The 17,647-nt window shown below is 41.9% G+C and overlaps 1 protein-coding gene across 2 annotated transcripts; it reads left to right on the plus strand.

The window, feature by feature from the left end:
• Window positions 1–1,056: 1,056 nt before the first annotated feature.
• On the plus strand, window positions 1,057–10,835 carry spast (spastin). Of its 2 annotated transcripts, none has more exons than XM_034681674.1 (16): window positions 1,057–1,407; window positions 1,525–1,608; window positions 1,688–1,774; window positions 1,852–2,006; window positions 3,827–3,960; window positions 4,053–4,146; window positions 4,223–4,297; window positions 4,401–4,472; window positions 4,553–4,628; window positions 4,716–4,807; window positions 4,898–4,977; window positions 6,725–6,767; window positions 6,848–6,927; window positions 7,014–7,084; window positions 7,156–7,196; window positions 10,130–10,835. In XM_034681674.1, the coding sequence occupies exons 1-16, from the start codon at window positions 1,302–1,304 to the stop codon at window positions 10,253–10,255; spliced, it is 1,416 nt and encodes a 471-aa protein (XP_034537565.1). In that variant the 5' UTR covers window positions 1,057–1,301; the 3' UTR covers window positions 10,256–10,835. The 2 variants fall into 2 exon arrangements, with proteins under 2 accessions (XP_034537565.1, XP_034537566.1); XM_034681675.1 differs by having other exon boundaries at window positions 1,058–1,407; window positions 1,691–1,774.
• The last annotated feature ends 6,812 nt before the right edge of the window (window positions 10,836–17,647 follow it).

A 17,647-nucleotide genomic window follows, 5' to 3' on the forward strand; every position in this document is an offset into this window, starting at 1 on the left:
TCCATTGTCAATCAATCATCAATCAATCTTTATTTGTATAGCGCCAAATCACAACAAACGTTATCTCAAGACGCTTTTACAAACATAGGAGGTCTAGACCACACTATGTCAAATTATGAACAGAGACCCAACACCAAGACAGGATCAGACTCAGTCTGACCCCACCTTAATCCATCATGAGCATTGCACATCGCAGTATTTAGCTAGTTACAGTGGTGAGGAAAAACTTCCTTTAACAGGCAGAAACCTCCAGCAGAACCAGACTCATGTTAGACAGCTATCATGCCTCGACTGAGTTGGGTCTGGAAAGACAGATAGAGGGGAGTAAAAGAGAGAGAGAGGTGATAGTGATGAGACGAGTCGTAGAAGCTGTTGCCGCTGGAGTCCAGCACGTCCGTATCAGCTGGAGTCCAGATCGTCCACATTAGGAGGACGTCTACGGCAGCTCAGAGGAATCTACGAGACAATGGAGCTCAGGGACTCCAGAAAGGTCTATGGTTAATAACTTTAATGGGACAGGCAGAGTTAAAGTAAGTGATGAGGGGGTTGGGGGGAAGAAGGTGAGCTAGGATCCCAGTGTGTCAGTGTGCCAGTTCCCCCGGCAGTCTAGGCCTATAGCAGCATGACAAAAGCTGGTCCAAGCCTGATCCAGCTTAACTATAAGCTTTATCAAAAAGTAAAGTTTTATAACATTGTATATATATAAATTGTATTATATCTTTATTTATCTACTTTTATTTTATTTTATTTTATTTCATTTTACTTATTGTAACTTCTTCTTGATTGTACTTATGTCTGGGTTGCTGTAACAACTGAATTTCCCCTGGGGGGATCACTAAAGTAATATCTTATCTTATCTTAAATTCAACACAAACTAAAAGCTAGTTGGTTTTAATATAACGCCATTGAGCTGTTCAGGATGGCATTTGACTGTTATTCATAGCCTCAGTATGTAATACGTAAGTTATTCATGTACTAAAAATGTAAATATAAGAATTAAAAGAAACGATTCTCCAAATAGAACCGATTCCTCCAAAGGAGTCGGCTCTTAAAATCGACTCGTTAGTGAACTTCTCATCAGGGGTACACACGGGAAAGCGGAAGCTAGCGGTGGAGTTGCTCATGTTGTGATCAGGGACTGAAATGAAAGCTGTTATGTCTTAAACAGTTATTATATATAAACACTATTCTTTAGAATCAGCTCTATAAATGCATTTAAAGCTTCCCCTCTTCAATAAGCTGAAAACTCTGAACCTAACACTGAGATCTGAGACAGGAACCTGAGGACACCGTCCGCTACAATGAACGCAGTTAGAGGCAGAGACAGCTGTGAAGTTATCAAGAACTACCACAAACAGGCTTTTGAGTATGTCTCCAAGGCTCTGAGGATCGATGAGGAAGATACAGGTGTGTATAGTGTGTGTTTGAGCTGCTGGAGGCTGTGTAGTGGTGGTGTGTGTGTGTGTGTGAGTGTGTGTGTGTGTGTGTGACAGCTTGTAAACACCCCTCCCTGTGTGCTGACAGGAGACAAGGAGCAGGCTGTGGTGTGGTACAAGAAGGGGATTGCTGAGCTGGAGAGGGGGATTGCAGTGGAGATAACAGGAGATGGTAACACCCAAACAAACATCCAGATGTTGATGGTGTAGAGTGTTTGCATGCTTTAGCCTGATGCTACATGTTCTGTCAGCAGGAGATCACTATGACCGAGCAAAGAGACTTCAGGATAAGATGGTAGCAAACCTCACCATGGCCAGAGACAGACTCGCCCTGTTAGGTGAGTGACTCACTTCCTAATCTTGAATAATGTAGTTATCAAAGACTTTAATATTCAACACTGTCATTGTCTTGCAGAGGCAACACTGGCATCAAGAAGGAAAAGTGCCCCCCTGAGAACCTCTAGTCTTCCACATCCAAAACCGGTACCTAAAAGCCAACCAGCAGGCGTATCCACGAACATCAGACCCTCCGCTGCCGCCAGACCTCCATCTAGACCTGCAGATACAAAGGTGATTACAGTGGATGCAGAACTGACCGTGGTTTTAAAAGCCCATGCAGTGACTTCCACTACAGAGTCATGTCTGTTTCTAATGCAGTGACTTCCACTACCGAGTCATGCCTGTTTTTAATGCAGTGACTTCCACTACAGAGTCATGTCTGTTTTTAATGCAGTGACTTCCACTACAGAGTCATGTCTGTGTTTAATGCAGTGACTTCCACTACCGAGTCATGCCTGTTTTTAATGCAGTGACTTCCACTACAGAGTCATGTCTGTTATTAATGCAGTGACTTCCACTACAGAGTCATGTCTGTTTTTAATGCAGTGACTTCCACTACAGAGTCATGTCTGTTTTTATTGCAGTGACTTCCACTACAGAGTCATGTCTGTTTTTAATGCAGTGACTTCCACTACCGAGTCATGTCTGTTTTTATTGCAGTGACTTCCACTACAGAGTCATGTCTGTTTTTAATGCAGTGACTTCCACTACAGAGTCATGTCTGTTTTTAATGCAGTGACTTCCACTACAGAGTCATGTCTGTGTTTAATGCAGTGACTTCCACTACAGAGTCACGTCTGTTTTTAATGCAGTGACTTCCACTACAGAGTCATGTCTGTGTTTAATGCAGTGACTTCCACTACAGAGTCATGTCTGTTTTGAATGCAGTGACTTCCACTCCAGAGTCATGTCTGTTTTTAATGCAGTGACTTCCACTACAGAGTCATGTCTGTTTTTAATGCAGTGACTTCCACTACAGAGTCATGTCTGTTTTTAATGCAGTGACTTCCACTACAGAGTCATGTCTGTTTTTAATGCAGTGACTTCCACTACAGAGTCATGTCTGTTTTTAATGCAGTGACTTCCACTACAGAGTCATGTCTGTTTTTAATGCAGTGACTTCCACTACAGAGTCATGTCTGTTTTTAATGCAGTGACTTCCACTACAGAGTCATGTCTGTTTTTAATGCAGTGACTTCCACTACAGAGTCATGTCTGTTTTTAATGCAGTGACTTCCACTACAGAGTCATGTCTGTTTTTCATGCAGTGACTTCCACTACAGAGTCATGTCTGTGTTTAATGCAGTGACTTCCACTACAGAGTCATGTCTCTGTTTAATGCAGTGACTTCCACTACAGAGTCATGTCTGTTTTTAATGCAGTGACTTCCACTACAGAGTCATGTCTGTGTTTAATGCAGTGACTTCCACTACAGAGTCATGTCTGTTTTTAATGCAGTGACTTCCACTACAGAGTCATGTCTGTTTTTAATGCAGTGACTTCCACTACAGAGTCATGTCTGTTTTTAATGCAGTGACTTCCACTACAGAGTCATGTCTGTGTTTAATGCAGTGACTTCCACTACAGAGTCATGTCTGTTTTTAATGCAGTGACTTCCACTACAGAGTCATGTCTGTGTTTAATGCAGTGACTTCCACTACAGAGCCATGTCTGTGTTTAATGCAGTGACTTCCACTACAGAGTCATGTCTGTTTTTAATGCAGTGACTTCCACTACAGAGTCATGTCTGTTTTTAATGCAGTGACTTCCACTACAGAGTCATGTCTGTTTTTAATGCAGTGACTTCCACTACAGAGTCATGCCTGTGTTTAATGCAGTGATTTCCACTACAGAGTCATGTCTGTTTTTAATGCAGTGACTTCCACGACAGAGTCATGTCTGTTTTTAATGCAGTGACTTCCACTACAGAGTCATGTCTGTTTTTAATGCAGTGACTTCCACTACAGAGTCATGTCTGTTTTTCATGCAGTGACTTCCACTACAGAGTCACGTCTGTTTTTAATGCAGTGATAAATACTTCCCTCACTCAGGTGACTCCACGGGTGGGAAAAGCCCAAAACGGGAGACCTGGAGCGGTGAGACAGCCTCCAAAGAAGGACATGAAAAACTTCAAAAACGTGGACAGCAAACTGGCCAACTTGATCCTGAATGAAATCGTTGACAGGTATTATAATAAATTATGATCCTGCACATTTAGATATCAGCAGAAACTCAAACATGAATCTTAGAACAGAGATATCTGTGTGTTTGTTGCAGTGGGGCGTCTGTTTCCTTCGAGGACATCGCAGGACAGGAACTGGCCAAGCAAGCCCTCCAAGAGATCGTCATCCTCCCCGCATTACGACCAGAGGTAAGGACACTCTCCTTTTCTCTCTTACATTTTATTGACTTTCTCCTTTAATGCTCTGTCTCACTTTGCTGTTCAGCTCTTCACCGGCCTGAGAGCTCCAGCACGTGGCTTGCTTGTATTCGGCCCGCCTGGAAATGGAAAAACAATGCTGGTAAGTTACAATCTTTCCAAAGCAGCAAACCCCTCAAACTGTGACTTACATGTTGCACCAAGCTGCTGTTTCAGTGATCACTTCAATCTTTCTGTCTTTAAAGGCTAAAGCGGTCGCAGCAGAGTCAAACGCCACGTTCTTCAACATCAGCGCTGCAAGTCTGACCTCTAAATATGTAAGAAACACTTTTAACTCTGCAGTTAACAACCCTTAGTGCGCCTTTAGTTTCCCTAACCTTCCTTTCTGTCATCACAGGTGGGAGAGGGGGAGAAGCTTGTACGAGCACTGTTTGCAGTTGCAAGAGAGCTGCAGCCTTCCGTCATATTCATCGGTTTGTGATTCAGAAGAATGTGCCTGAAACATGATTTTTTTCCACAAATCTAAGTTTATGTCCTTAAATATGTTTTCTTCTGTGCAGATGAAGTTGACAGTCTGCTGTGTGAGAGGAGGGAGGGAGAACACGACGCCTCTCGTCGGTTAAAGACAGAGTTCCTGGTCGAGTTTGATGGGGTACGAGCAGCAGCTGTCCCGTCTGAAATCTGATCATGAAGCAGCTCAGCCGCGGTGTTGTTTTCTCACGGCGGTGTTTCTGTGCTTCAGGTGCAGTCAGGAGGGGATGACAGGGTGCTCGTGATGGGAGCGACCAACCGGCCTCAGGAACTGGATGAAGCCGTACTGAGGTACGAGATGCAGCTGTGTCAGTTTTATTGATTGAATGTGTAAGGTATTTTTACAATCCTGTTTCATCTGTTCCTGCTGAGTCTCAGCTTCACTGTAAACAGGTCCACAGAAGCTTCACTCTGGCTTCCTTCAGCGGTATGAACCTGAAACAGGAACTGATGTTCTTGTGATGTTCTTGTAATTAACGGGTCTTCAGTTTGCTGAAATAACAACATCATGACGCAGATTAGTCAAAAGTCCAAAGTCAAGCTTTGTCAGGTCTGTCCTCAAGAGGAGAAGAAAACTACGTCTACAATGTTTGTTTGTTGAATGGAGGTCTATGAAAGAGGATTAGAGACACTGATGTTTTTTTTTAGCTCTGACCTTCTTCACGGAATGTTCCATTTGTTCTCAGAATTCTAGAACACCTGCTGTTGCTCTCCATGCAGACTGTTTCTCCTGCTGACACCTGATTGGTGGATACTCCTCAGACTACAGATAGAGACCAGAACCCTTCTCAGACTGAAATCCAGACCCTGAGATACAGATTGCCACTGATGTTTTTTTTTTAGCTCTGACCTTCTTTACGGAATGTTCCTTTTTTTTCTCAGAATTCTGACATCAGAGAGAGAATTCTGGAATATGCTGTCACTTCTGTGTAATGTTTATGCAGCCCAGAAAAAAAGTAGCATTTCTAGAATTCTGTCTTAGATGCGAGAATTCTAGAACGCCGGCAGTTACTCTCCATTCAGACACCAAAGCCTGTTGACACCTGATTGGTCGACACTACTCAGACTACAGACAGAGACCAGACCCCTTCTCAGACTGAAATCCAGACCCTGAGATCCAGATTGCCACTGATGTTTTTTTAGCTCTGACCTTATTCACGGAATGTTCCTTTTTTTCCTCAGAATTCTGACATCAAAGAGAGAATTCTGGAGTTCTCTCTTTGATGTCAGAATTCTAGAATACCTGCTGTTGCTCTCCATACAGACTGTTTCTCCCGCTGACACCTGATTTGTCAATATTGCTCAGACTACAGACAGAGTCCAGAACCCTCCTCAGACTAAAATCCAGACCCTGAGATCCAGATTGCCACTGATGTTTTTTTAGCTCTGACCTTCTTCACAGAATGTTCCTTTTTTTCTCAGAATTCTGACATCAAAGACAGAATTCTGGAGTTCTGTCTTTGATGTCAGAATTCTGGAACACCTGCTGTTGCTCTCCATACAGACTGTTTTTCTGATTGGTCGATACTGCTCAGACTACAGAGACCAGAACCCTTCTCAGACTAAAACCCAGACCCTGAGATCCAGATTCAACATGTCCTTGAATCAGAATCTGTAATTACAGGTTAGTTGTAGCTGAAAGTAAAAAGCTTTGTCAGGTCTGTCCTCAAGAGGAGAAGAAAACTACGTCTACAATGTTTGTTTGTTGAATGGAGGTGGGATCCATCATTTCTGATGCTGCGTTCAGGGAAGTCAGGAAATCTAAACGCTGATTCTCTTTAGTGACACAGCATCAAGCAGATTTGTGTCTCAGTGTAAATGTTTGATGTAGAACAGATTGTTAGCTGCTCTTTATGCAGATATCTGTTTATAGAGAGGAAGAAATCCTCCTCAGATTAACAACCATGGGAGCCGTCATTACGCTGGATTGTGTTCCTCCTGCTGTTGCTCTCCATACCTACTCGTTTTCAAATCCCTCACAGCGTTACACGTCTGCAGTTTTGAAAGACTTGCTTCAGTTTTTCTCTTCCTCTCTCAGGCGCTTTGCAAAGAGGGTCTACGTGTCGTTGCCGGATGAGCAGGTATTCACTGAGGATCTATCCTTTAATGTGTTGGTTTGAAAAGTAAAAGGTGACATTTTTAATGGATTCTCTCTCTTTAGACGAGACTCACGCTGCTGAAAAACCTTCTGGGGAAACAAGGAAGTCCCCTGAGCACCACTGACCTCTCCTATCTTGCAAAGTGAGTTTCAGATTTACAGGCCTCACAGATTTGACCTCGTTACTTTAAGCACTAACTCTCGCTTGTTTCTGGTGATGTAACTACAGGAAGACTGCAGGATACTCAGGAAGTGATCTCACAGCGTTAGCCAAAGATGCTGCTCTGGGGCCGATCAGAGGTAAGACGTCTGGTTTGTGCATATTAAAGCCTCCAAGATGAGCTGAATCTAAAGTCCTCGTTTCTTCACAGAGCTGGGACCAGAACAAGTCCGAAACATGGCTGCTAGTGAGGTAAAGCCCTTAAAGCATCCTCTTTGTACAAATACATCCGATTGGACTCCTTTTATGTGACATTATTTGCATAATTGCTGAGATATGAGGGTGTGATCAAAGAATCATCAATCAATCAATCAATCAATCAATCTTTATTTGTATCGCGCCAAATCACAACAAACGTTATCTCAAGACGCTTTTACAAACATAGGAGGTCTAGACCACTCTATGTCAAATTATGAACAGAGACCCAACACCAAGACAGGGTAAGACTCAGTCTGACCCCACCTTAATCCATCATGAGCATTACACATCGCAGTATTTAGCTAGTTACAGTGGTGAGGAAAAACTTCCTTTTAACAGGCAGAAACCTCCAGCAGGACCAGACTCATGTTAGACAGCCATCATGCCTCGACTGAGTTGGGTCTGGAAAGACAGATAGAGGGGAGTAAGAGAGAGAAGTGATAGTGATGAGACGAGTCGTAGAAGCTGTTGCCGCTGGAGTCCAGCACGTCCGTATCAGCTGGAGTCCAGATCGTCCGCAGCAGGAGGACGTCTACGGCAGCTCAGAGGAATCTACGAGACAAGGGAGCTCAGGGACTCCAGAAAGGTCTATGGTTAGTAACTTTAATGGGACAGGCAGAGTTAAAGGAAGTGATGAAGGGGTTGGGGGGAAGATGGTGAGCTAGGATCCCAGTGTGTCATTGTGCCAGTTCCCCCGGCAGTCTAGGCCTATAGCAGCATGACAAAAGCTGGTCCAAGCCTGATCCAGCTTAACTATAAGCTTTATCAAAAAGGAAAGTTTTAAGTCTACTCTTAAAAGTGGAGAGGGTGTCTGCCTCCCGGACCCTGACTGGTAGATGATTCCAAAGGAGGGGGGCCTGATAACTGAAGGTTCTACCTCCCATACTACTTTTAGAGATTTTAGGTACAACTAGCAAGCCTGCATGTTGGGAGCGTAGAGTTCTAGAGGGGTAATAGGGCACTATGAGCTCTTTAAGATACGAGGGTGCCTGATTTTTAAGGGCTTTGTAGGTTAAAAGAAGGATTTTAAATTCTATTCTACATTTTATTGGGAGCCAGTGTAGAGAAGCTAACACTGGAGAAATGTGCTCCCTCTTCCTAGTCATGAATAATAATCATGAAACATTTTGTTGCAAATAGTCAAAAATAATAATAATAATAATGCATTTTATTTATAGGCGCCTTTCTTGACACTCAAGGTCACCTTACAACATTAAAACAAACAGAGTTTAAATAACAAACAGGAAATAAAACACAGTTTAAAAAGTTTTAAGTGAAGGGACAGAGGAGTTGTGGTCAGATGGAGTAAGACAGTTTAAACAGATGAGTTTTGAGTTTGGATTTAAAATGTGGGAGTGAGTCAGTGTCACAGAGGTCAGGTGGGAGAGGGTTCCAGAGCGGCTGAAGGCTCTGCTCCCCATGGTAACAAGGCGAGCAGGGGTGGGCAGTGAGGTGGATGGAGGAGGAGGATCTGAGGGTGCGGACGGGGTTGTCGCAGTATGGAGGAGGTCAGAGAGATATGGAGGGGCGAGGTTATGTTTGGATCTGAAGGTGAGGAGAAGTATTTTGTAGTTGATCCGGTGTGTGATGGGGAGCCAGTGGAGCTGTTGCAGGATGGGTGTGATGTGGTGGATGGAGGTGGATGGAGGAGGAGGATCTGAGGGTGCGGACGGGTGTGGCAGTATGGAGGAGGTCAGAGAGATATGGAGGGGTGAGGTTGTGTTTGGATCTGAAGGTGAGGAGAAGAATAATGTAGTTGATCCGGTGTGTGATGGGGAGCCAGTGGAGCTGTTGCAGGATGGGTGTGATGTGGTGGATGGAGGCGGTGCATGTGATGATACGGGCGGCTGAATTTTGAACCAGTTGTAGTTTATGGAGGGTTTTGTGGGGGAGACCAAACAGAAGGGAGTTGCAATAGTCCAAATGGGAGGTGACGAGCCTGTGAAGAAGAATAGCAGTGGAGTGGGGAGTGAGTGAAGGATGTAGACCAGGGGTGTCAAACTCATTTCAGTTCAGGGGCCACATTCAGCCCAATTTGATCTCAAGTGGGCTGGACCTGTAAAATTATAACATAATAACCTATAAATAACAAAAACTCTAAATGTTTCCCTTTGTTTGCAAAAAAAAAAGTACAAGTACATTCTGAAAATGTTTATATTTCATGAACTATCTTTTTACAAAAACAGTTGTTGTATTTCTCGCCATGATGAGTCTCATATAGGGCCATATGTTATATTCTTTAAGCCCTGAAACCTGCTGTAAACACACCAAACACACAGGTTACCCATTCACCTGACACAGAGTGTAATGTTTACTGCAAAAGAACAGATAGATTATACTAGACCTTTATGGACCCCCCAGCCGGTCCAAAAAGTCTATGATTTTCCACCGGATTATGCAAACTGCAAATATTATTTTTCCTCACTTTGAGAAAAAAAACTCCCGTAGTGCCATTCAGGTGCCCCCCCCCTGTAGGACACATTTGAAATACAAGTTACATTTATTAAAAAATTGCTGTCAATGTCTTCTCTGTAATTTCAAAAGTCATTCTGTGGGCCGGATTGGAACCTCTGGCGGGCCGGTTTTGGCCCACGGGCCGTATGTTTGACACCCCTGATGTAGACGGTTAATATTGCTTAGGTGGAAGTAGGCGGACCGGGTGATGTGGGAGGTGATGGAGAGGGTGCTGTCGAGGATGACACCCAGACTCTTTTAAGTTATATTTTTTGGGCCTTTTTGCCTTTTTTTATTTGTTAGGACAGCTGAAGAGAGACAGGAAATGTGGGGAGTAGAGAGTAGGGGGTGACATGCAGGAAATGGTCGACCGGCCGGGAATCGAACCGGCGACCCCTGCGACGAGGACTGTATAATGAATACTTAATAAAAATAAATCTCCTTTATATTTATGCTCTTTTTTGTCGTCACAGATGCGTAACATCAACAAGAAGGACTTTGAGGATTCCCTGAAGCGCATTAAGCCCAGCGTCAGCCCGACCACTCTCACCATGTACACCCAGTGGAACAAAGACTTTGGTGACACCACAGCTTTTTAAACTTCTGTGAATTTTCACCTGTAAAGAAATAAAATAACAGTTTACTTCTCTGTTTTCACTCGATAAGCAATGAGCTCAAACCTGGAGCAAAGCTTCTGCAAGCTAATTCTATAAACATGATGAAATCTGGGAGCACTATTGGAGCTTTTCCTGTTTTATGGAAACACTTTGCAGTTAATGGTTTATATGCATTTCTCTGCTGCATCATCACACTCCTCAAACACTGTCTCGCTACTTTAAATTTCATTATTTATTTTTTGAGATCGGCCTGCGATATCTCCTCTCGCCTGAAGGTGGCAGCACTCTGAAACTCTCCTCTAAATTTCACTGTGATTATTTTGCACATCCATGAATTACCTGATGTATTGATATGATGGTATGAATCACCAAGTGCCCTGTGTGCTTGTACACATGCAGGAGTGGTAGTAATTGGGAGATTTAACAAATTGTGCTTTTATATTTTGTTCATGCAGGCGGATGCAGACAGTTTCATATTCCTCTTTTTCTTTTTTGGTGAAAGTTATGACATCCAGTTGAAAAGCATTATTGTAGAGCATCAATAAACACTCATGAAAGTCTCTGCAGCTTGTTTTTCTCTTTTCTTTTACATCAAGTTCAGTATGATCACTATTGTTTGCCCTGCAGGAGTAAACATCTCACACAGCTCTGAGTGTACAGATTCATATTTACAGGTAGATGGTGCTGCTGCTTCGTTTTGACCTCCCTCTTCCTGCGGCTCGGTCTGCAGTCAGATTCAGTGGATACTTCGCCTGCAGCCACAGATGAGAGGAATTTAATCTTTTACCTTTAATGAAAACACAGTCCATGTTCTGCTGTCAGACTGAGTGATGGATTGAATTTAGAGTGCAGTTTCAGATTGCACATTTGCAGGAGCTTCTGGTTGGTTCATGCACGCACATGCAGGTGATTTTGAGAAAAAAGTCTCAGTATCAGTTTTTTAAATTTACTCTGGGACATTCACAAAACTATTTTAAAGTTGTACAGGCTGTTAGTCAAAAAAACCCTTTCATTCAGATGTATAGAGTTTTTCTTTCAACTAAGTTTAAGATATTTTGAGCTTTTTTAAACCGTGAGCAGAACTAGACTATCAGTGAACAGCTATCTGACGCAACAGGAGGGGCAAGGAAAGATGGATACAGGAGAGACAGAGAGCAATGGAAGGCTTTACTGTTCATAAATAATTAAATCAATAAAGTTATTGTTATTATTACATGTCAAATCAAAACATGCCCCTTTGGAAAGGAGAGGATTTCTGTGTGATAACTGACAGTGAAAGAAACATAGCTAGGTCACTTAAGTGTAAGCTATTTCCTTGTATTATATCATATCGTATCATAACTTATCATGGCAGATTGCATCATATCATATTGTATAATATCAAAATATGTACTGTATTGTTATGTATCAAATTGTATTGTATGGTATCCTATAGTATGAAATACTACGGTATCATATCAAATTTTAGCGATCCGTATCAAATCATATCGTATCAAATAGTGTGGTATCGTATATCGTATCGTAAAGTATCAAATTGCATTGTATCATATCAAGTCATATCCTCCACTATATTGTATCGTATTTAAGCGGCAACCTCCAGTCTCAAACGATGAAGCCCATGCAGAAGTGTTATAAACTGCAATACATCGAGAATCCACTAGAGGCTGGCTGCAGAAACACCAGAAACCACACACACATGAATGTGAAAAAGCCGATCTTTGCAGCATTAATAAACATGTTTACAGCCTGGTTCAAAAACAACTTGGCCGTACGAAGCTAATCTCTCTATCGGCACACACTGTACGGGGGGGGGTGAATTTTTTTCTAACACGACGTTTCAGAAGATATTAAAGGTGACATATCATGCAAAATGGACTTTTTAATGGTTCTTTACCTGAAATATGTGTCCCTGTCTACAAACCCCCCGAGAATGAAAAGAATCCATTCTGCCCCTGTTCTGATTTCTCCACCTTTCTGTAAATGTGTGTGAAACCAGCCGTTTCAGACTTCAGTGTTTTTGTTACGTAACAACAATATCCGGTCTGTCACGGAGTCAGAGCTCGGAGCTTGTTCAGCCCATAGACTGTATAAAATACAACTCAACCCCTCCTCCGTTTTTCATTACCTGCACAAATGTGTGCTAACAAGGAGCTTAGGAGGGAGGCATGCTAGTTGTAGGCTGTCTTAATAAACACAAAGGTCGCTTTGACTCCCCACGTCTGCAGATTTGAAGATCTAGTGGATGATTTTTATATATCATGGATAAGTGCTAGCGCTAGTTAGCATAGCTACATAGCTACATGTCGTAGCTGTAGCTGTGTACCAAGACACACGTCGACATACTGACAAATAAAACAACAAACACAGAATCTGTGACCAATCCTTCAGAAAGGTCCCGCTGCCTTTCTGGCAGAGGTCGGTTTAACTCCCCACGTCTGCAGATTTGAAGATCTAGTGGATGATTTTTATTTATCATGGATAAGTGCTAGCACTAGTTAGCATAGCCACATAGCTACATGTTCGTAGCTGTGTACCAAGACACACGTCTACATACTGATAAATAAAACAACAAGAAACACTAAATCTGTGACCAATGGTTCAGAAAGGTCCTGCTGCAGGCGCCTCTCCGTCAGGGTCAGATTCTGGATCAGATTCAGAGGGTTGAAGTAACGTGATCTCTGAGCAGCCGTGTATATTCAGCCAACATGTAAACATTAGATCAACGTGCTGGAGAGCCGAGGCACATCCACTTCCTGAGGGGGCGTGGTCAGAGAGAAAACAGAGTGTTCTGATGAGGAATGAAGAAGAGGGCTTTTCAGGCAGACCAAAATCTGATTTCAAAGTGTTTTTTTGAGCATAAACTTTAAAGACATGTTTTGGGGACCTCTTAGACCAATATATGTTGATGAAAAAAGCGTGATATGTCACCTTTAAGATTACGAGTTTTGCCCATATAAGGACATGACTGACGTGACTCCCAGTCGGGAACACATAGCTGTTGGCTAAGAGGCTCACACTACGTCACACTCTGCCTGGTTGAGTTCTGCATTTCCAATATGGCTGCCGCCGTCGATTGGCTTCAAAACAGCGCTCAGGAACAGATTGGTGACATCACGGATACTACGTCCATATTTTATACAGTCTATGATCGTATTGGATTTTTGTTTGTCTGTATCACGTGGATTTGTACATATTTTATCATATCATCTGCATAGAATCAAAACGTCTTATCATATAACATCCATGTCATGTCATGTATTATAATGTATCATCATGTAGTGTATATTGTATTGTTTTTGTTAACTTGTATTTTATCATATGGTATCATACCGTATGGGTGTGTCGTATTTTTTCTCATCATATTTAAGAGCATTTTGGACAATAAGACTTTAAAGCATGGCTTTAATTAATGATAAATGTGCTTATTTTGTGACTTCAGCATCTTTGGAGTCAAAGAAGCTGAGAAAAACTACAATAAGTGAATTTACGTCATGCAGCTCTTTACAGCCAGTGTCTAATAACAAGGCTGGATCCTGCTCAGACCAGGGTGAGCAGCTGTCGGGACACGGCATGTTGGAGCTGCGTAAATGCTTGTGGTCATTCTTTACTTTAGTGCGCTTCAAACTGTGACTTAAATCTCACCTCCCTCTCCCAAAGGCCCTTCCTCTGGTCAGCCGCTGGTGTTGCCTGCGGTTTCTGTGGCTCAGCTGCAGCTTCACGTGCTCCTGCAGATGTTTACAGACTCTGCGTATGCAAACAAGATCTGAAATTAATTAAGGCCATCTTCTGACTTTTATTTCCATATCATTTTTTCATTTGAGGTAAAAAAAAGAAAAAAAAAGGAGCTCGACATGCCAAACACTGGCTCCCAGATCTGCAGCCACACCTACGGCTGCTCTCTTTTCCTCAGGGGAGAGACATGGTGTGAGAGTGCTTTTTAACTTGTCAGGACTGAAGAGCTTCTTTCATGACGCCAGACAGGAATGGAGAGTGTTAGAGGTGAGGGTTTAGTCATCACCTTTTTTCTCTGTTTACTCTTCCCTGAGAGCATCCTGCACAGGAAACAAACGGTCTGTATGACGGACCGGCTGCAGGAGCGTTCAGCCATGTTTCCCTCACACCGTCTGATTATAAATCACACGCCTGCAGGAGGAAGATATCAACATTCTTACAAGTAATTACGTTAAATATCACCTGTAATTACCGCAGAGAGCAGCTACCTTGTGATGTGCTGACAAAGGATTACTGAGGTGGTTCAGAGCTTGCAGATGATTGACAGCGTCCCTTCGGTTGCGTGTCAGAAGCCTGCACTCCACAGTAGCTCATTGATGCTTCGACCACGACATCCACTCGAGGGAAAACAGAATAGGTGATCATTTGATACCTCGGGTGAGAGAGCCCACCCTGAAGAGAGTGGAATAATAGTGGACACACTGAGGGTCGCTCTGACTGAGCAAACAGGCTGCGAGTGTTTCTTCAAGTGGCCCGTTATGAAAACAGAGTGTGGATGGGAGGGTCTTTGTTATGGTGTCTCACCTTTAGTCTGTTTGGATTAGGTGTTAATGATAAAGCAAGGATATGAGTCACAGGCTGCATCCGTCAAAGACTGCATGACGTTGATGGCTGTCTCATTTTGAAGGCTCCTTCATTCGCCTCCTACTTTTCCTAAAGGATGCATTTGGTGCATAAATGTCGGTCTACCTGTCAGTGTTTTTTTCTCGAATTCAGATCTTCCACTGACTGTTATTTACTGTTTATGTTTGCTTATATGTTCCTCGCTTCTCCATTCTGTGCAAAAGTAGAAACATTGCAGTGCAAGATGGCTGCCTCCGTGAGAGGGGACCGTTCCTATGTAGATCTAAATGATGCATTCTAAGCTAACGAAACAAGATCATTTGAAATGAAGGGGATTTTACACAAATTTAAACATACGTATGCATGATCAATCAATCAATCAATCAATCAATCAATCTTTATTTGTATAGCGCCAAATCACAACAAATGTTATCTCAAGACTCTTTCCAAACAGAGCAGGTCTAGAATGTACTCTTTGTTCTATTGTTAACAAATACCCAACATAGTAGCTATTGCCGCTGGAGTCCAGCATGTCCGTATCAGCTGGACTCTGGCACGTCCACATCAGCAGGCCGTCTACAGCAGAGATCCAGAGAAACCTACAAGACAAGGGAGCTCAGGGACTCCAGAAAGTACCTATAAATATTGCTCACTGTACCACTGTACCTTTAAACAGCACACACTGTACCTTTACATACTACTCACTGTACCTTTAAATACTACTCACTGTACCTTTAAATACAACATACTGCACCTTTAAATTTTACACAGTACCTTTAAATACTACACACTGTACCTTTAAATACAACATACTGCACCTTTAAATACTACACACTGTACCTTTAAATACTACACACTGCACCTTTAAATACTACACACTGTACCTTTAAATATAACACACTGCACCTTTAAATACCACACACTGTACCTTTAAATACTACACACTGCACCTTTAAATACTACAAACTGTACCTTTAAATATAACACACTGCACCTTTAAATCCTACACACTGCACCTTTAAATACTACACACTGTACCTTTAAATACCACACACTGTACCTTCAAATACTACACACTGCACCTTTAAATACCACACACTGTACCTTTAAATACTACACACTGTACCTTTAAATACTACACTGCACCTTTACATACTACACACTGCACCTTTAAATACTACACACTGCACCTTTAAATACTACACACTGCACCTTTAAATACCACACACTGCACCTTTAAATACTACACACTGCACCTTTAAATACAACATACTGCACCTTTAAATACTACACACTGTACCTTTAAATACTACACACTGTACCTTTAAATCCTACACCCTGTACCTTTAAATCCTACACTCTGTCTGCCTGATTGTAAATATTAGTCAGTGATGAACGGGTATTTTCTTCTTAGTTTGGTACAGGCCTTATATCACCCTGAGTTTAAAGATGTGTTCAGAGCTCACACAGTGGACGGCCTTCAGAGCTGAGTGTGTCCACTGTCCAGCACTGACTGCTTCTGTTCCAGCGGCCTGAACACCCAACATATACCTTCTTTCACCGTGGGGAGTGTTATCTTTCTGTCTCTGGGGAGGCTACATTACCAGTCTAATCTTGTATCCAAAGGTAACATCTGTCTTTTATGAGCAGATTTATTTTTCTAACTGGCTGTTTGTTTTTCAGTGGGTGTGAGGGTGGAAAAAATGGGGTGTCAGTGTATAGATATGTATATATAAACATTTGTAATTCACACCAGGTTAGCCTGAACCCTTGCAAACGAGGAAAAGTGGGTTCTCACCTTAATTCAGGTGAAGTTTAATAAATTATTAATGTTTGAACATCCTCTACTGACTCATGGTACCATATCAAATCATATCATACTGTATCATATCCTAGCTTGTCTTATCATAATGTATCATATTGAATTATGTGTTCAATATGATATCAAACCTTACACACTTTATCGTAATATGTTGTATCATATCACACTGTAATTTAATCTATTACCCGTCTCTCTTACTGATCTTCAGGCTGTGTAACATACTTGATTCTGATTGGTGGAAATCCCTTGACAACGGTTATTAACTTTCACTAACATGAGCAACACCAGAGGCAAACTGATCACACGTCATGTCAAATCAATCCAACCATAAAGAGTTCCAGCATATTATGCTTCTGCTTGTTAAAGGTACAGTGTGTGGTATTTAAAGGTACAGTATGTGGTATTTAAAGGTACAGTATGTGGTATTTAAAGGAACAGTATGTGGTATTTAAAGGTACAGTATGTGGTATTTAAAGGAACAGTATGTGGTATTTAAAGGTACAGTATGTGGTATTTAAAGGTACAGTATGTGGTATTTAAAGGAACAGTATGTGGTATTTAAAGGAACAGTATGTGGTATTTAAAGGAACAGTATGTGGTATTTAAAGGTACAGTATGTGGTATTTAAAGGAACAGTATGTGGTATTTAAAGGAACAGTATGTGGTATTTAAAGGTACAGTATGTGGTATTTAAAGGTACAGTATGTGGTATTTAAAGGTGCAGTAAGTAATAATTAAAGGTACAGTGTGTAGTATTTTAAAGGTGCAGTGTGTAGTATTTAAAGGTACAGTGTGTAGTATTTTAAAGGTGCAGTGTGTATAATTTAAAGGTATAGTGTGTAGGATTTAAAGGTACAGTGTGTATGATTTAAAAGTACAGTGTGTAGGATTTAAAGGTACAGTGTGTATGATTTAAAGGTACAGTGTGTAGTATTTAAAGGTACAGTGTGTATGATTTAAAGGTACAGTGTGTAGTA

This window comes from Notolabrus celidotus, chromosome 4 (assembly GCF_009762535.1).
Source record: "Notolabrus celidotus isolate fNotCel1 chromosome 4, fNotCel1.pri, whole genome shotgun sequence".
In the NCBI taxonomy this organism is placed as follows: Eukaryota; Metazoa; Chordata; class Actinopteri; order Labriformes; family Labridae; genus Notolabrus; species Notolabrus celidotus.